This window comes from Musa acuminata, chromosome BXJ3-10 (assembly GCF_036884655.1).
Source record: "Musa acuminata AAA Group cultivar baxijiao chromosome BXJ3-10, Cavendish_Baxijiao_AAA, whole genome shotgun sequence".
Classification (NCBI taxonomy): Eukaryota; Viridiplantae; Streptophyta; class Magnoliopsida; order Zingiberales; family Musaceae; genus Musa; species Musa acuminata.
In genome coordinates, this window is record NC_088358.1 from 30,493,990 (window position 1) to 30,513,716 (window position 19,727).

Below are 19,727 nucleotides of genomic sequence, written 5' to 3' on the forward strand. Positions count from 1 at the left end.
GGATGCATATTGGAATATCTTAGCATAGATACGCCACTAATCGTCGTAGGCGATACACAAGCTGTTTACAGCGAAGCAGTGGCAACATCTGCATGACCTTTTGTTCTTAATTCGAAGATCGAATTTGTGCCCACGAAACCCACCATCTTAAATAGATGCAGTCAACGTTGTTGTCACCGAATAATGTACGATGAACAGAGCAAATAAAGCATGGCATCAGCACAGAAGATAGATCTCGTTTGTGATTATTCTATCTCGCTCTCTCGCAAGTAAATTCAAATCCAGACAGTCCTTAAAAAAGTTCAGAGGAAGGAATGCAGTTAATCGTTCAAGGAGAACCGGAGGAGGAGCTCTCTAATGAAGGACATGGCTGCCATAGTCTTCGTTGAACTTGTGGTAGCGATGAGCATGGAGGTGGGCCGACGGTCTTGTGTTCTTCAGTGCCACCTCGATATCTTCCGGCGTTACCGGACCAACAGGAGGCAGCTCTGCGTGCACGAGAAAGACCAAGTAATTTGTCGTGCCGTCCAAGGCCACATACATGAAAGAAGCAGCCAAGAATTCCGACATAATACAAACCATCGTCGTCGATCTTCTCATCTTGTTGTTGTCGTTGCTGTTGGTCTTCCAAGTATGACATCAACCTCCTCAGCGGCTGCATGGCTGCCTCCTTGCACACCAAACGGATGTCGGAGCCCGAATAGCCCTCTGTCTTCTCCACCAGGCAGTCATACGGGACCTCTGCCTTTGCAGGCACCGATGGTAGCAGTTCCTCAAACATTGCTCGTCTTGCTTCCGGTTCGGGAAGCGGTACGAGAATCTAATTCAACCCGGTCGGTCAAGGAGAAGAAGCGAGATGGACACCCACCAAACGACTCCTCTCTCGTATAGCATAGATTTCAAGAGCTCAAAAGCGGCAGACATGCAAGTGAGATTTGATCTCATCTTACCGATGAGTGCCATCAAAAGGATACCCTTTTCTCGAGACGTCGGAGCATCGCTGCGTCCAACTCCCACGGTAGATTTGTCGCAGCGAGAACGAAAACCAGCTCATTCGTCTTCGTCAAACCATCCATCTGCATCGATCATCCGAGTCGAGTTCCAGAACAACATCAAGATCATGAGACCACCGGCGCATCTCGCGACTCCAGCTGACATCAAGGGATCCATCGATCGATTACCTGTATAAGGAGCTCGGTCTTCAAACGTCGACTGGCTTCGTGCTCGCTGCGAGCTTCCCCGCGTTGGCTGATGATTGCATCGATCTCATCCAGAAAAATAGTAGCCGGTGCGTGGTGCCTGGCAAGCTCAAACAAGACCCTCACCAGCTTCTCCGAGTCACCTGTGAGATCCCAATCGACAAGTCAGTCGTCCGTCTGTTCTTCGATCGGTTCGTAAAAGAAACCATCCTACATAGGTGAGCGACTACACTAGAAAGCATGGGAGAGCAACTAAAACAAGGGCGGAAGCTGGTAAGAAGATGCACGTCAAAGCCCCATACCACGCCATTTGCTGACGATTGATGATGCGGAAATATTGAAGAAGGTGGTCTTGCATTCGGTGGCTACAGCTTTTGCAAGCATCGTCTGGTAAGAAGGAAGATCAAAAAACAAAAGAAAGCAAAGTTCATACGTCGATGCACAAAAACTTCATGCCGTGCCGTGAAAACATCCCATCAGCGAACGCTTAGGAAAGAGCAAACTCCATCCAGAATAGCTAAAAGACGAGAGACGGTGCACAAACTCGAGACCATGTCCAAAGGAAAAAGCTTCAGGCAAGTGTATATGGTTAATTCCTTTCTACGCGTGATGGTGAATCATGATGTCTCATAATATAAGACTATCTCCATTGGAACAGCACAATGAGAGAGTACCTTTCCTGTTCCCGGGGGGCCAAACAGCAAAATGCCTTTCCATGGCGAAAGAAGGCCGGTGAAGTACCTTCAATTACAAATGAACGAAGAGGATCATTGAATTTTCCTAATCTTACCCAAAAACACATAATCACAGCAAGCGAACGATAAATATATGGTTTTTGTTTTTCCGACAACGCCGGAATGTTGAGTCATAAATGAAATCACAAATAAGCGATCGAACAGAGTAAATACAGAACAGCTATTTGAACTAAAGCAAGTCGTGAAGCAAATGCATCAAACGAACATGATCAAGGTAGAACCGAGCTTATATGTGCTGATACGTACTTGGGATACTTGATGGGCATGACGACTGCTTCCTTGAGGAGGCGCTTGGCATTGTCCAACCCTTTGATGCTTTCCCATTTCACATCCGGGCTTCCCCGGATAATATCTCTGTGAGTGAAACAAATAGTTAGATCACCTGCAAATTTTTATGCTGTCAGAGATTTCTCAGAACAACAAGCGAGCAAGCAACCTACCTGCACAAAGTCTCTGCTAATGTTCGAACTTCTGCAGATTCAAAAGGTGGAAGCAGCGGCCTCTGCCTGCAAAACATCGTTTCCACAAGCAGTTTCTCAGAGAGAGAGAGAGAGCATTCTCATGCGTCCATGGTTGTGTACAGCAAGAGATCCAGTAATCGATCAAAATGAGAGCAAAAGAAGGAAAGAAAGAAAGAAAGAAGAACAAGATCTGTTCATATTTTGCGCAAATACACTCTCAACGTAAATCCCTCAGTGAACGTTGCAATGAAACTCCTCCGACCACCGATGAAAACGAGAAAGATTTCAACATCTATATGACGCTGAACCAGATTTCCACATCTTGGTTGGGCTAGGAAGACACTTAACGAATGCAAGCAATCCGACATCAACAGAAGAAGGCGAAGAAACCAAGGGAGTCTTACGGTCTCTCTGCGTCCGAAATGACTCCCGGCCGTGCCCCAGTCGCTCGTTCCTGCAATTTGTCATCGTCGCTGTGAGGTCATGCCCTGCTTCAGCAGGCAGAGGATTGGAAACCACGAATCCCACCTGTTGCTCGAACTGCTCGTAAACAGCCAGATCGGCCTTCCTCCCGTTCGCAAAACTCCCATTGGTGTGCGCCGGCGTCGATTCCACCACCGCGTTGTCTTTCTTCGTCTCCTTCCCCCATCCAAAGAACATCTTGACCTCCTGCGCCATCTAGTCGAGAGTAAACTCAGGGTGCCGTCATCGACGGCGGAAACAACGAGACCAACATGGAAGCGAGGGAGGGACGCGAGCAGAGACACACCGGGAGATGGGATCCGGCCGACGACAGGAAGGCTACGAGGAGAGTGGACCCGAGAAAGATGAGAAACAGCATCTGTGGGAATGGTAATATAGTACGGGAAAGGGGCGGTGTGATGAGCAGGCGAAACAAAATCGATCTGGGAGAGGAAGGCAGAAAATAATCATTTAAATAAGCTTGCATGCATGTTTCACGTGGCTCCTCTGTCGTGGATCGATCATGCTTCTCTCGACCTCAACCTTGATGGTTAGGAAGGAAAGATTGATCTCGTTATTTTTGGATGGTTACAATTGGATGGAGCAGCAGCCGATCTCAGCTTTAAGCATCAACTCTATTCTATTGAATCTAGTGCGAGATACGGTGATAGATTTCTGCACGGCCCAAGCGGTAGGGGATCTGAATCCAGATCACGTGGGGGAGGTAGGTGAGGGATATCGCCCTCGATGTTGGTGGGGAAGCAACGCATGGATGGCAGGGCAGGCATGCAGCCTTCGCGTCGACCCAGGCGACGCCATGTGACTTCGGTGCTTCTTTGGTTTCCCACCCCAACCCCACCCCACCCCACCCTACCCCATGCGCGCATGTGCCTCCTCCTCGTTCGGAGATCAACCACTTGAGCACGGACCGGGCTTTTGGATTGTCCCCGCCGAGCCCAATAAATTAGCATTGCCGCGTGCTTATATCACCATCTCCATTTTTCCTCGTGCGCGCACACGTGATAATGGATCCCAAATGTTTGCCATCCTTGGATCGCGATCGTCCACCCGTCGTTGCGAGAAGGGTGATCATCGTACATGCGGTCGGCAAAACGAGTTGGTGGTGGTGCAGGATATAGGAGGCAGGGATCTGGCCGTTCGGAGGGCGGTTTTGCGCGAATCTCAAGGTCGACTGGATCCGGAATGCGCCGTGAATCATCACGTGCGATGACCGAGATCACGGAGAGCCTCGATTTGAATTGCTGCACCCCGGCCAGTGCAGACTGAATCACCCCGGAAAATTTTTCTGGCTGATGTCGCCCCACCAAATTAAATCTCTCCTTGACTTGCATATAGTTAGGCTCTAATGATAGCATGCAGCAAGAGGCCCCACAATTCTCGAATCATGATTGGTAGCTCTAACAAACCAAGTTTTTTCCTCTCAAAAGCGACAGTAACAACGATAGAAAAATAAGGAATCGACTTTAAATCATGCAACGTGACATCAATGTTCAATGATTCATAGGAACCAGCAAGTTTATTCCAACCCATCATGATAGATCGGTCGCTGTATTGGGATTGCTTTTAATTAGTAGTCCATCATTAATATATATATATATATATATAACATAGTCGGACCCCTTTCGAAATTTATTATGACGGTCGTTGCAATAATTATAACGGTTGATGATTGGTCTCCGCCTAATCATAGCGCCATTCCCTCTCTCGGTGCATCACTTCATACGACCCGAGCGGTGAGCATCGGACCCGTTCATTGTAACATCACCTTCTCGAGGGTTCAAGGCACAATGAATGCGGTCCCCGGTGCTGCGGTGGGATATGATTAGGGAGACGCTCTTCGAGGAGGAGAGAGAGAGAGAGAGAGAGAGAGCGCGAACGAGCTGGATTGCACATGAAGCATGCGGTGCAGGAGGCGGGCGAGGGTTGGGTTCGGGTCCCCCCTAGGCGACCTATGCTTCCGCAAATGGTTGTCATCAACTAACGGGTCTGCGCGACTCGACCACATGCGCACATAAGATTCCATGGACGCGCCTAATTATTGTGGGGGGTGGGCCCCCGTGGTCAAGGCCGACGTGCTCAAAAGGCAGCATTGTGAGCCCACGTCATGACATTTGTGTTTGACCCCAACCATCCCTAGAAGGGAGCTGGCGACCGCCTCTGGTCCCACCCTCCATCTGTCAACCTTCTTCTTTTGTGTGTATGTATCTACTGACCGCCCAGACATCGAACCTACCCTTCGTGTACGGGTTGCATGTATCGATGAATGTTGCACCCATAAATCATACCATGAACCTTACGACGACGAAGTATCCTTTCGGCGTGATTAGGGGAAGTTAAAGATGTCAATCTCACGAACATGCAGAGCGTGGTGGGTGGATGGAAGATGTAGTCATGTCGGGAAGTACAGTGATGACCCACATAATGACGCATAGACTGCACCGAACAATCTTAATCACATCACCCGAGCTTTTTAAACACGCGAATCATTACACGGACGAACATCTTAGTTTATCTCTCCAGGTGGGTCTATCGGGATGGATTATATATTTCTTTTCGGTACATTGATTATGTTGTCTAAACCCACTATTACTGCGAGCATGTCATTATGCTTACTTAGTACAACCATTTTAAGACGATGCTTTCGTTTTAAACGAGTCACTGAACCCATCAGTTGGTGGGTTATTGTATGATGGCACCGGTACGTCAATGCACCCTTGCAAATATTTTGTGTATGTAAATGACACCACTGATTCGATGAACATTATCTTCCGTCTTGTCAGGTGTAGAGATGCATTATTGTAACGACAGGAGACCTATGCTATGATTTAATCCTTCATATATTGTTTTACGTTTTCTTTTTACTGTTGATTGAACGTAATATTGCATCGTAAAGGAAAAGCTGTGCTATCAAACATGCATGTGTTCATTTCTCACCTCTTCTCTCTCTCTCTCTCTCTCTCTATATATATATATATATATATATATATATATATATATCGTGGCATGATCATAGTCCATAGACACATCAAACACCGCGCACACACACAGATTGCTCGAGCCACCAAGCAATATCTATAGGTCCAACAAGTAGTGCATATATATATATATATATATATATTAACTAGAGAGAGCAGTTGTTGGTTAACTCGAATGAGACCTGCGACCTAACAATGTTAGCCCGCGGAGTGTTTGTGGAAGAGAGAGAGAGAGAGAGAGAGAGTGCTCAAGGCATCGCCGTCCCATTGTTTTGTGGGGGAGACGTTTCTAGTTTGAAGCATGAAGCAGCAGTGGCGCCACAGTCACCACCTTCCTATATCATTTAATTGCACTGTTGGTGATTAGATCTTTTTGGAACTTTTCACAGTCCAGACTCCATCTCGCATGTATACACATTCATCAAGGGAAGAGAAAGCAGATATGGACCGATTCATCAACATTGACTTCTCATCAGTACACAATCATCACCATCAGCAGCAGCACATCAAGGGCCTGTGTGTGATGTGGATAAAAGAAGAAGAAGAAGAAGAAGAAGGGAGAAGGAAGAAAAAGACGGGTGGGGCGGACAGAGGAAGAGGTAGAACCTTTTCGTGTTTCCATCTTTGGTTAACAGCTAAACAGGAGTCACCTTTTCATTGCATGCTTTTGACCTCAGGACGTAGGCGGATCGAGGCATTACAAGGATTCACCGCGACCTCCGCTCCTACTTCTCGAACTGCCCGAGCCGGTTGTCGGCCAGCATGGTTTTGTAGGCACACCTTTTGTACTCGCACCATGTGAACTCCCTGTAGTGGCTCTCCTCGCCTTCGCGCATCAGCAGCGACATCGGTGCCAATCTCTCTCCGGAAGGTGGCCCCCCGAAGTAGATCATCGACACTCGAGACTTGAGACCATTGGCTAAAACCCTGTGCCTCACGCTCCTGAATCTCCCATTTGTCAGAACCTGAGAGAACACGACCATCAGCTCCCTGTCACACAAACATGAACAAGCCCACAGCAACACAGGGCATGCAGCATGAGCAACCTAGTTTTCGCCTACATGTATGAAAAGAAGTACCGATGCTGCTTCATCGGGGAGTCACATCATGCAGCAATGCGATAGCCAGCCAGAAGAAACCCCACACCTTGGGAATTCACCTACTCGGGGAAATGGCCGTCTAACGCTCGGGTTCCATCACCTATCTTTCGCGGAATAATGCATACGGGTGTCTCATATCTTCATCTGTCAACTCATCTATGTTTCCGATCAGTAAAAGTAGGGCGAGATCTATCGATCTATACCTAAGCTGCTGTCTCATATCTCTCCCTCCGTAGTACACGTAGGATTACCCACTCTGCTACACGACATCAGTATCATCTGCAGATTAACTTTGGTTCTAGTACATTATTGACTATAGATTTCCTTTTCCTACGGCAGAGGAGAGGGGTGGGGTGACAAGTCGACTGTGGCGTGGCAACATCAAGCTCAGAGCTAAACACGAATATCACACTGAATTGTCAAGTTCGGATGGTCCATGAGCTAGCTACCTGTAAGGAATCACCGACGTTGATGAAGAAGGCAGCTCGGTCAGGAAGGACAGAGACCCAGCTCCCGTCTCGCAAGGAGATCTGCAGCCCCGCGGTGTCGTTCGACCTCAACACCGATATTATCTGCGGGTCGGTGTGCTCTCCGAACCCCGTCACGACACCCTCCGACGCCTGAGGCATTGGGCACGGAGGGTAATGGTTGAACCTCAACACCGAATCACTCTCCTCGTCCATCACCATCTTACTGAATATATTCCTCGGCTCGATCTTCAGCCCTTCCGCCATCGACTCCAAAACCTCACATGCCAGCTTCCTCACCGCCGATATGTACTCGTTCAAAGCAGAGCTGCGAGACGACACGCCATCAGCAAAGCGGCTGTCGGTAGCTAAAGACGACATATAATTCATCTCATCCTCAATTGCGAACCAACAAAGCAAGCTAGTCTTACCGGAAAGAGCTGGCGGAGGGCTCCGTGAGGACGGCCAGCGAAGCATGTGACATGGGCTTGGAGGTGATCTCCATCAGGAGGTACTCCACCCAGCCTGTATCACCATTACACCCGATATTCTTACTCCCGTAGCCGAAAGGAATCGCCGGCCCGACACGCTCCTTGTCTATCTGCGGCAAAGCAAAGAACTTCACCGCCTCTTCTTCCAGCTTCGCAATGAGCTCCATGGGGATGCCATGGTCGGTGACCTTGAAAAACCCGAGCTCCTCACAGGCTCTCACGACGAGAGCCTCGGAGCCCGGTTGGGACAGGTCGATAACAGGAATACCGGAGTGGTTGTGGTTTGGTTTCTGTGTCCTCGTGAGAGAGACCTGCCCGAGAGATGGTTTGGTCAAGACCACCATGGCTTTCGGAACAGAGCAAGGAAGGGCCTTCTCTACGGGAGTGCGAGGGGGCGATGGGTATGGCAGAGGCGTAAGAGACGGGTTCACTTATATAGAGGACAGAGGCCACCGGCCTACGCCTATAAAAGAGGGCAACGATCGAAGACGGTGGTTGAGGCTTCGATAGCAGAGTAGGGGGGCGTATGTATCGGTAGCTCTCTCCCTCTTTTTCTCCGATGCGCGTTGTGCCGCTGATAAGGACGGAATGTGTGACTCGGCTTTCGTGTACACCACCACCCTCCCCTCGATTTTTTATAACGTAATCATGACACGCTCACATCTCTCGTGCTTCCTTCCATGTTATGGTTACATTGGTCATGGCCCAAATAATATCTCTACCACCGTGACGCCACAAGGCCAACGACCGAGTCCATGTTTTGCGAAATCTTCGCCGACGTCCTCGCCGCCCCTCCCCCATCGTTCTTCCGTCTCTCTCTTTTTGAAATAATAATAATAATAAACAACAACTCCGTTCTTAATTAGAAAGCGTTCCCCGCTGCCGTGCCGGATTTCGATCGGGTATCCGCGACAAGTTCGCGTCTGCAGATCCCTTAGCATATTAGGCGCATTAAATCGCGTGTGCTTTTTTGTTCATGACGACCGCAGAGATCTTGAATACGCAGGATGATGGCGGACAGCAGTGTGAAGCTACTGCGTTTGACGATGTGCTCGAATCTCACTGTCGAGTGGTTCGCCCGTCCCTTGTGTGCATGACTGGATCACTACTGCCAGAGGACTTTGATCCGTTCAGTGTTGTAGCCTTGGAGGTTAGATTCTAATTAGTTGGATCAAAAGGATCGAGTGATTGTTCACGTCACTAAACAACTGTGCTCGTAGGAGTTGACCGTCTTTTGTGACGCGTCGATCATGGTCCCTCGACGCATTCTTCTGCTTCTTCTTCTTCTTTTTATTTTTTGCCTCTATGATGGCAGGCTGGGCCACCGCAACTCTGACATATCTTTCTCGTCCCACACGTTTGCTGGCTCGGGCTGGGAGATTCTTTTAGATGCCAAAGCACTGCGATGCTCGTGATGTTTGACTCCGGATTAATCAAGTGCAGTGAACCTGTGAGGATTAGACACTGGGCTAATCCATTTCATAATCATGGCATGTAAGCGTCCGTCCCCCTCGGATGATCTACCGATGTCAGTAAAGTAAGCTAGCCATCGGCGGTACGTACCTTGCGATGTGGAATCACTTTGTGCCGGGAGAAAGAAAGAAAAGAGAAATGAGTGACAGCAATGTGCAATTCCCGGGATTCCGGCCATACGAGGGCGTGTGTGTTTGTGAGAGAGAAAGAGAGAGAGAGAGAGAGAGAGAAGACGAGGAGATGGATCGAGTCCATATCACCCAAAAAAGTCCGAGGGAGAGAGAGAGAGAGAGAGAGAGAGAGAGAGAGAGAGAGAGGAGGAGGAGGAGATGGATCGAGTCCATATCACCCACAAAAAAGGTCCGCGGGAGAGACGTGTCGCGGCCTCATTCACGCGCGTAACAACATCCAGCAGCATCGTGTGAAACCTAGTCCGGGGGGGACCGGTGGTCCAAATAGACCCGAGTGGGACCCGGTGGATCGCGAACGGGCCGCCCGAAAAGGGCCGCCCACGGTGGTCCAACGACCGCGCGAGCCGATTCCGGCGGTCAGGACTCGACACGTAGTCCCGCCATCGACGTCCCGTGATCCTGAGGCCGGCCGACGTTTGCCGCCTGCGTGCCCTTCCCCGCTTGTCGGCTCATTATTGGGTGCACACGGAAGGCATCCATTCAACGATACAGATGGATGGATGTGTGGGTTGTATTTGCCCAATCCCAACCCCTCAATGACTTGGCAATTATGGGCTAAAGTCTCTCTTCCAGAGTACTGTCCCGTGCAATTATTAGTGAAGGGGGGGGGGAGTCCCGGCAATGACAACAGGTGCATCGGGAAAAAGATCTGAAGCCCATTGGCTCATGGCTAAAGGTGCCATCGGGGCCTGGGGTAGCCTCCATCCCTGCCACCTATCATCTGATTTCGATGCCATATTCCTTGCCATCGATCGGCTGGCCATCGGTCACATTGTTTACAGCTCTCCCGCAGTTTGATTCTGATGGGAATTCGATACTCCTTCCCCTATATGGACGATCTTGTTTCGGAGGGTGTGCAGTGTTCACCTCCTCATTCAGATTCGATTCGTCGGAGCGCCTGCGTCGAGAATCCATAGGCAAAGATGGCTCGTTTCGTGCAGGATGAATTTAATACTGCACCACTATGACCTGACACATCACGTCGATCATAACAGATCAAGATGCTTGGTCTCCGAGCTCCACAGCAGCCCCCGGTTCACTGCTACCCCTACCTCTCCCACCAAACCCATCCCTGCCCCACCCACCCTTATCTTCTGGCCGTACCACCTCCCCACTCTCCCACGACTCGACGCCCACAAACAACCCACGACTCCCGAGCCCAACCACCACTCCGCCCATCCGATGCCCGATTCCCGTCTGTGGGCCTCCTGCTCCCAGCCTGCTCCTCTTCCTCCGACCTTGTGACCCTCGGGCTCCTTCCCAACGACATCCTTCGTCTCAAGATGGAGTACCACGCCCCCATCGCTGCTGCCCCGATCGATGCATACCACCGATGCGGAGCGCACCGATCGGCCCACCAGTCGTTTGATAGAATGGCTCACGAGGACGTCGTCTGGTGGACCGTCCTCGGATCCAGCTGTAGTAAGAGCGGGCGATTCGACGAGGCATTGACCTATTTCCGATTGATGATGCAGGGCATCGCCCCGGATGAAGCCGCGCTGGTTAGCATCTTGTCGGCGGCGGTGCGATCCGGTCAGCTGCGTCTCAAAACTACATAGAGCCACCGCGAGTTCTCTTGTGAACTTGTACGCTAAGCTCGGGCGGATGGACTACGCGACTCGGATTGCCGACGGTAGAGTGGAGAAGAGTGTCGTGGCAATGACCGCACCGATGACGGGCCATCTTCGCATGGATGATATGCATGGCGCGTCGATGGTATATCGGAAGATCGTCGATTCAGGGATGGAGCCGACTGAAAAGACCATCGGTGGTGCTGTCAGGGCCGTTTCAGGAACGGGTTTCATTAGGCTTGGGGCTCAGATTCATGGGTACGAAATGAAGATGCAGTTTGACTTGGGCGATCACCTTCTGAGCTGCTTGATTCATGTGGACAGTCTTTGCGGTGCTCCCAGCGGCTGTTCGACCAAATGCTTGTTAAAGATGTGGTGTCATGGACCGCCATGATGTTGGCCTACGGACGTCGCGGAGAGGGACATGCGAGCGGCCGGTGTTTTGCCAGACTCGGTTGCATCTGCTGCAATCCTCTCTGCTTGTAGCTCCTCTGGATCGTTGGTTGAAGGGTTGAGGCACTTCGATTCTATGGTTGTAGATCATGGAATCAGACCAAGCGAGGAGCATTATGCTTGTGTCAATGGCTTGCAGACAAAAGGATGGTAAGTTAGAACAAGCACGCGCAGCGATAGAAGGTATGGCCACGAGAGGTGACACTGGCTTACGGGAAGCTTTCTTAGCGGCTTGCAAGGTTCACGGTAAGGTGAGCTATGCTGAGATCGCTGCCGGGAAAGCGCCGGAGATAGAGACCCATCGATGGTTCGGTCAAATCTGTGGCTTTCTCACGTTCACCGTGACCTGCAGGAAGATTGCATGTTGGCAGCCACCACCTGAGGTAATCTGTTTGCCTGCCATTCTTTTATGCTCGCATACGGCACGGATACACAGACACACACAAGCACGCGTGCGTATACCCCTGCAATCATACACCTCGTATTCTCGGCGTCTGTTGTGCTAGCTTATCGTTCATTTTCTTCTTCTCCTTGCACTGCCAATATGGATGCCACCCGCCTCCCATCTCCTCATCGCGCCCACCAAGGAACGCATCAGTTCTTTGCATCGCTGGAACTCTTCTTTTAACCACGCTATTTGAACCAGACTTCACTATTCCTCAGAACCCAAATTCCAAAGGATATTGCTCGTATTAATTTACGACTACATTTTTTTTTTTGTAGATGTTAAAGAAGAAGGCAGCCAGATTTGCACATGTTAAACATCTCCAAATTGGGTGCACATGCAAGTTTGCATACGTTTTGCCGACATCCATGGCCACCTAGTTTCATTCCCTGTGTGTGTTTTCTTTCAATTCTGCTGACTTGGAGACAACTATTTTATTATAATTTTACGTGTTTTTTTTTTTTTCTATTTTTCATTTTGGTTACATATTGTGTCTGAATCATATGTCCCAAATAAAAAATAAAGCTAAGGTACTACACACATTAATACACATCATCAAACTCTTGTGACGTAGGACTAAATCAACGATGTTTTACTTTCAATATCACGTTCACCTTTTTTTGACTTTGATAACACCGTGTCATCTATTTGGAGGTACTTCGATCACGTCATATTATCAATTTGGAGGTCGACATGTTATCATGCGATGTTCCACATCCCACAGAGAGTGTGATACGTTTCACAGTACCAAGACCCAAACAACACATCCCTGGAATGAAGCACGCTCGATGCCTCTTATATATTTATTCTGATATAGCTGAAACATATTTGGATAGATGGATAGATAGATATTTATAGAGGTAGAAGGAGCTCATATCAACCTCGCTTCTTACGTGAAGTCTAACTGTCGCATAATATATATATATATATATATATATATATATATATATATATATATATATATATATATATATATATATATATATATATATATATAAAGGTTCATTTATTTGATGAATGGAAGTTGCGGGGGACTACTTACCATCCTCCTTGGATTTCTCCTCCTCGGTCTGGAAGGCGGAGACGGGGAAGGAGAGACCGATACCGGCTTGGGTCTTGAAGGTGATCCGCTTCGACTCGGGGTCGTCGATGCACATGTCGGAGAGGGAGACCCAGATGAGGAGCTCCCGGCTCTTGACCCCGCACAATCGCTTCATCCGCCGGTCCTCCACGAAGGCCGTGACCTGCGGCGCGTACGACACTGTTTTTCCGATCGCCTTGAAGACGTGGGTGGCGGCCTTCTTCTGCTTCAGCCACACGAACCCGGTGGCCCGGTTGTAGCCGACCTCCTCCAAGGCCGGCAGCGGGAGGAGGCCCCTGGGCAGGTGGATCTCGTCCAGTAGCTTCATCGACTGCTCCTTGCAGAGTCCGGCGCCGTGGTAGACCTCCGCGCCCTCGCGTTGGCTGTCGATCATCGCCTGCGTCGACATCGCCTCCGCAACGGCCGATGAAAGGGAGGCGGAATTGTGGGGTTGAAGGGGTGGGGTTCAGAGCCGGGTTTAAATAATGAGGGGGGAGAGTGTGTTATGTGGATTTACGGAAACACCCCCCGAGAATGCAATTGCCCCTACCAGTCGTCGCTGTACGTGGTAAGTAGTTGGGGGGGATATTGAAATTGCACAGTTTGAGGAACCCTCTCCCTGTTTTCAATTGAAATTGCCCCTACCAGTCGTCTTAATTTGGGCAATCTCTTTTTTCTTTTTTATGAAAATGATTAATCGTGCCTTTAATTTTACATTTTTCGCATTTTCAATTGAAATGGCACCTACCAATCACATTAATTTCGACAATCGTTTTTCTTTTTTTTCCCTACCGACGCTTGTCATTTTCTCAATTGAAATTGCCCCTATCAGTCCTACTAATTTGGCTCTTAAAATTACTAAATATCCTTGTGATGATACTTAGATATAGAATGATTTTTTTTATTTTTTTTTAGATAGCTTCATCAAGAGGTGCAATTTAATTTCCAATGTGGGGAACTAAATCAAGCTTGGTATGACTGGTAGTATCTGAGGAAACTTTCCATGATTTCTAGAATATAAATATTCTACTTGGAAACTTGTACACTTCCAACTATTGATCGATGCCTTTATGTAAGAAAGTTATCCATTAATCATCTATTCTTTTAACGTTCTTTTAATTATATTTATATATACTAAAACTTGGACATCACTTTGAACACTTTATTTTTCTTTTTTCATTACCTTAAAAAAAAAAGGTGAATTTTAATTGTATTTTATTTCAGAAGAAAAAGGCGAATGCACACATACATGCATGCACCGTATCATTACATGGTATCAGAAAAAGGCCTCTTGGGTAAACTATGAGCCACCGTGGTAGCATATCGTCTGCATGATACGGGTGGAGATTCCGTAGAGGTTGCTGATGAAACCCAACCACAACAAAAGCATGGACAACGATGAACTAGAGAAGAATGCAAACCAGGAACGGTGATCGATCATCTCACAAGCCCGTAAACCACGACAGTGATTCCTCTGCCGGAAAGCCAGCCTCATGAGCCTGCGTCGATGTTGCGTGGCCCAAGTGGCATCGATGAGGATCCTATCTTAAGCCAAAGTATAGGACGCAACTCCACCTTGGAGTTAAAAGCTTCACTACTGCCAGAGATGAGTGCAACGAAGAGTCCGAGGACACCATCCATGGATTACTGCCGCCGGCTCCGGAGACGCACTCCGCCAGGCCTTGCCGTCGCGGCTTCTAGCCCTCGCCTCGTCTCCGCGGTAGCCATCTCGCTGCCAACTGTGCGTGCTACCTCCGCAAGAAAGGCCCCCACTTCGTCGTGGGGTGGGGAGGATACGCGACTGTGGATGTTGCAGTGGTCAAACTCTTGTCGGGATCGATGTGGCATTTGACGTTAGTCACCACAACATGTAAAATGATGATTGATGGCAACTTCAGGTGACGATTGCAACACCAGTCATACGAAGAGGCTCAATGTTTCCATGGCAAACGACGGATGAACGATCGAAAGGACTGACCACCCCTCGTGTGAAAGGATAACACTGACGAATGAAATAAGCCCACAGAGCAATTACAAGGGAATCGATTCGACAGCAGCACCGTCCACAGACTCGTTATTGGTGGTGGAAACTCCACCATCCATGGCAACTCGGAGCAGATGTGCTACGGTCACCGTGTTTCATTCCAAATGCACATCTAACACGCCACCATGCTGCATGCATGTGTTTGACGTCCAGCAGAAAACCTGGGATCTGCTCCCGGTCAAACCATGGCGAGCCACGCAGGCCAAATCTTCAACCCAAACCACCGTCCCTCTCTCTCTCTCTCTCTCTCTCCAAACACTTGACTCTCTTTTAGAATCAACACTTCCTTTTTGTCTCAATGCCATCCTCCCACAGTGGCATCTCCACTTCTCCTTTTACTCTCCTTAGTTACCTCCACTGTCTCCTCATCCTCATATCTTGTCTGCCATTCTACAATTATTGACCCCTTCTTTTCTTTCCTCTTTTCCACTGTATATATACACGAACCATCGGGTGTATCTCACTCCAACAGCACCACTGCTCCCCAGATTCTTGCCACTCCCACTCTCCTCCTCCTCCTCGTGCCTCCTTCATCGACCGGATGGCAGAGATCGACGAAGCTCTTCTCTCGGAGTTGCTGGAAGAGCCGTGCGCGGAGGAGGCCGAGGACGACGATCGTTTAAGCTACGTGATTCGATCTCTGGAGGCGGAGATCAGCAACATGAACGCCGTAACAACAGGGGACGAGGGTGGATCGAGCGCAGGTGCCGAGGAAGCGAGTGATGATGGCGGATGGGAGGAGTTGCTCTCGGCTGTCGATGGCGACGATACAGCAACGCGTGTAGAGGAGGAGCTGTTCGACTGCGTCGACGTCGGTGTCGAGCCTGACTCGGCCGGCGATGCCGTGAGCGATTGGTTTATGGATTGGGATGTTTAGTTCGTATATTCTAATCCGATATGACTTATTAGCCGTGTGGGGTGTGGTTTATACGTGTGTGTGTGTATATATATATATGAATGGAGATGCATATAAACCAATGTAGTGTGCTGCTATATATTATATCAGATCGCCTCTTCATATAGGCTTCTAATACTGGAAAGCTCTGAAAGAAAAGGAAAAGTGATACTACATGTGTATTCTTATACATTTTAGAAAATGACGTATTTGCCACCGTAATGATTAGTATACTTCGATGTGTGCCATCAGAAGACTATAGCCTGCGTAGGTGTGGGGTCCGCCATTACAAATGATTAGTTGACATTGTCTCGTTTAAATGACCAGCATTTCGACCGCCGTCCAAACGACCCAATCCCTCTGTCTCGTCTTGCGACAGAAGGAACCCTTCGCTTCGAGAAACCCTCTTCTCCCCTCTCCCCTCTCCCCCTCTCCCCTCGTTCAAGAATCATTCAAGAAAGCTCCTCCGGCTTCGTCGTCGTCGTCGTCGATTGCGTAATCCTTCTCGCCATCGTCTACGACCGCTTGTGTTGCGCACAAGATCGTCTCCATCGAGAGTTGAAATTTCGGGAAACTTCTTCGTCGTTGTCCTTCTCCTCCGCCTTCGATCGCTTGGATGACGGACATGACCGTTCCCATCGAGGTCTGCTTTCGTGGAACCTTCTCGTCTTCGTCACACTCGGCTTCGGCCCCCTTGAGGATGGCGGATGGGATCGTCCCTGCTAGGGTCCCTCGGACGCCACGGCTCCTCCATGCCGGCGTTTTCTACCTGCCGGGGCCCTCGAGAGTGAGAGAATGACACGCCGCTAGCTCCGGATGGCCAACCAGATCGACGGAGCGAGTACCCTCCCGCCGCCTACCTCGGTAAGAAAAAAATCCTTCCTCATCTTTAGGCTTCTTAATCTTTTTTTTTATTTTTGTCCGTTTCTTGAATTTTTCGTGGCGGTTCAGTGAGACTCGCAATTATGGTTTGATGATTATTAATCTATTTCTCTTCCTAGATAAGTAGTTCTTGAAAATTTCCCAATTCTAGGGTTGCCAGGGAGAAATGTAATTGGCGTTTAGAGATTATCGGTCCTGCCTCCTTTGTTCTGTTTTCCATGACCTGAACTAGTATTCTTGTGTTCTTCTGATAAATGCATTTAGGAAAGTGAATCGGGGATGATGCAACTAGAATGATATACGATTCATATGACCTTCTGTAGGACGACATCAAGAACGTACTAGGATCTCTGTGCAATGAAGTTTTTTGAATCAAGAAATGATAAAAGTTCATGATCTATTTAGAATGTATACAAGAATAAGAAATCCAAGATCATTGGTTTATATTTGACATCGTATCTTGTTCATAATATATTCTGTGAACAGGTTACTTTCATGCTTCTGACAAGGCACGCACCACAGTTTAAAAGGCTCGAGCAGGTTATTTAGTTTCACCTTATAAATTGTTCAGCATATCTTTTACTTGTGTTCATGCTTTAGGTGACTCTGTAATCATTACATGGTATAGTTTTGTTTTGACGAACATGTAGAACACATGTGTCCATTCTTTTTTCTGAAACGAGTGATGCTGCTTGCCGTACAGCTCACCCTAGCATGCTTGCTGTAATAGGATGGCTTGGTCAACTTGGTATCGTCCATTACTTGTCCATTTGTTGGTCCGATCATTATTTCACAGCATCATGCTGAATAGAATTAAGTCATATAGGACATCGATCTCAGAACGATGATTAGGCTAGGCTTTTTCATTCTGCAGATCTAGCACCTGCATTTATAGATTAGTGACACCGGCACATCTAAGTAGTACTTCATCCAATTGTTATCGAAAGGGCAAATTACTTCATATAAAATAGATTAAGATGTTTGCATGCAATTGAATTGTCTAGCTTTGCTTGAATTGTTATTTGGTAAATCTGCTATTAGAAAATTCTTTCATCTTTTTCTCCATTAGTCCATTCCTCATGTATGTTTATATATTACATGTGTTTTTTCCTGTCATAGATATTCATGCCCGAAAGATCTATTTATCTGACTCCAAGAATTTTCTGTATGTATTTGATCTGTGTGGTAGGACGAACAAACATAAAGATTCTAGTTTTGCGCCTTGGAGTGACACAAACTCATTGCTTGATAATGCCCTTTTTGTAGCAATAACTTGTTAGTCTTTGGAAAGAAAATGAGAGCAAGTGAAGTTTTATCTTGTGCCACCTTAAGCGTCGAAGGCTGTCTTATCTGTAGCTGGCCGTAAGTCTTTTAACTTTGTACTTGTCAAATATTTTTCTATCTCCCAGTTTGCTACTGTTGTTGGCATTGAAGAGAAGTTGGTTCATATGGTCTCCCAGTTGATCCTGGAGGCTGCCAGAAGGCAATTTACGCTCTTTTTTTGTTTTTGGGAATAGGTTTGACAAATCTGAGATTCATTTATAATCTTAACGTTAAATCGCAAATTTGCTGTGTTGAGCTGTTAAGCCATCCAATAATAATCTCTTTAAATGTGACAGATTAAAGCTGCAAATTTCTGCTGTATGTAGTAGGAGGGCTTTGACAAACAGATTAATGTCTGAAACGCTGGTTCGGTTTTCAGGTATTATGAAATCCATGATTTCAATTTACGGGACCATACATATTTGTCGTCTTCTTTCAATTAGTCAGTATGGGAAAAGTTTTTATTTAATGCTACGTGAGTTCTATTCATGTTATTTTGTACATCCTAAACAATATACCAAAGAATATAAATAATGTGCTTTCTAGAAACGAAATGTAGCCAACTAGCGGGAACATCTTATCTTGCTGTGTCGTCGGTATAAACATACAAAAGGGGGGGATGGATGTGTCTCATTCGTATATTGTATCCACCATGGAACCTCTGGTATAGCTAGATAATTTTCTGTGTTGTTTATCTTGATTGCAAATGTCGTGAAGACCACGTGAAGCGGTGCAAATTTATGGGGGCAAGGATTTAGGCCCACTTGTCCTACATTGATTTTCGGACATGACAAAGACACATACAAACGTATGCTAAGAATCCTTAGTTCCATACAAATGTACAACTCTTGTAGCAGTGCAAATTAATTTTATCTGCTTACAGTGGTTGGTCATAGTTAAATTTTCTTATTGGCTTATTGTTATGTGAGTTATTTAATGATTTCATGTAGTGTCTTATTAAATTTTCTTTATGTATGTGCTGTTTCTACATTTCACTGCTTATGTTACTAGTTGAACTAGTATCTGATTTTACTCTCTTTTTTTTCGGTAAGATCTAAAAAGATCTTACTAGAAATTAATTATTGACTTAAAAAGAACTTTTTAGAGATTTATTATATTAAATGTATCAAAGTTTTCTATTGCTGACTACTTATATTAATTAGCCACCAGGATTTTATGGTCTGTATATATCAAGTTTTCTCTATTGCTTACTAATTGTATACACGATAGTAATGTTATTTTCTAGTGATATTTTTGGTGATGAAATTAAATTATTTTAAAACTCGAAATATATTTTAAAACCAAACTATTCAACAGTGTGGTTTGATTTTGAGAGTAAAATTCATCCAGAGGTGACGGAAAGGAGATTTGGGGGGAGCGATGCAGAAGGCGGCGATGGTTGGAGAGCTAGAGAGGAGGAAGGAGGAGGTTGAGAAGG

The 19,727-nt window shown here is 47.2% G+C and overlaps 3 protein-coding genes, 1 long non-coding RNA gene and 1 pseudogene across 6 annotated transcripts; 2 read left to right on the forward strand and 3 right to left on the reverse strand.

The window, feature by feature from the left end:
• Positions 1 to 219: 219 nt before the first annotated feature.
• On the reverse strand, positions 220 to 3,455 carry LOC135651607 (uncharacterized). Of its 3 annotated transcripts, none has more exons than XM_065171818.1 (11): positions 3,185 to 3,455; positions 2,944 to 3,084; positions 2,820 to 2,869; positions 2,395 to 2,460; positions 2,201 to 2,308; positions 1,874 to 1,940; positions 1,502 to 1,586; positions 1,182 to 1,342; positions 975 to 1,076; positions 580 to 820; positions 220 to 488 (listed from the first exon to the last, which is right to left on the reverse strand). In XM_065171818.1, the coding sequence occupies exons 1-11, from the start codon at positions 3,362 to 3,364 to the stop codon at positions 355 to 357; spliced, it is 1,335 nt and encodes a 444-aa protein (XP_065027890.1). In that variant the 5' UTR covers positions 3,365 to 3,455; the 3' UTR covers positions 220 to 354. The 3 variants fall into 3 exon arrangements, with proteins under 3 accessions (XP_065027890.1, XP_065027889.1, XP_065027891.1); XM_065171817.1 differs by having other exon boundaries at positions 2,944 to 3,093; positions 3,185 to 3,452; XM_065171819.1 differs by lacking the exon at positions 3,185 to 3,455 and having other exon boundaries at positions 2,944 to 3,162.
• Positions 3,456 to 6,314: 2,859 nt separating this feature from the next.
• LOC135651036 (gibberellin 2-beta-dioxygenase 1-like) lies at positions 6,315 to 8,512 on the reverse strand. The gene is made up of 3 exons (XM_065170814.1): positions 7,872 to 8,512; positions 7,423 to 7,768; positions 6,315 to 6,838 (listed from the first exon to the last, which is right to left on the reverse strand). The coding sequence occupies exons 1-3, from the start codon at positions 8,273 to 8,275 to the stop codon at positions 6,599 to 6,601; spliced, it is 990 nt and encodes a 329-aa protein (XP_065026886.1). The 5' UTR covers positions 8,276 to 8,512; the 3' UTR covers positions 6,315 to 6,598.
• A 1,717-nt stretch (positions 8,513 to 10,229) lies between these two features.
• LOC135651266 (pentatricopeptide repeat-containing protein At2g33680-like) lies at positions 10,230 to 12,728 on the forward strand (annotated as a pseudogene).
• Positions 12,729 to 12,830: 102 nt separating this feature from the next.
• Positions 12,831 to 13,587, reverse strand: LOC135651267 (uncharacterized). Its single transcript, XM_065171240.1, has one exon. It carries the CDS (start codon positions 13,552 to 13,554, stop codon positions 13,099 to 13,101), a length of 456 nt encoding a protein of 151 aa, XP_065027312.1. The 5' UTR covers positions 13,555 to 13,587; the 3' UTR covers positions 12,831 to 13,098.
• Positions 13,588 to 16,435: 2,848 nt separating this feature from the next.
• On the forward strand, positions 16,436 to 19,234 carry LOC135651773 (uncharacterized). The gene is made up of 2 exons (XR_010501925.1): positions 16,436 to 16,948; positions 17,453 to 19,234. It is a non-coding gene; the product is annotated as an uncharacterized LOC135651773 (long non-coding RNA).
• The last annotated feature ends 493 nt before the right edge of the window (positions 19,235 to 19,727 follow it).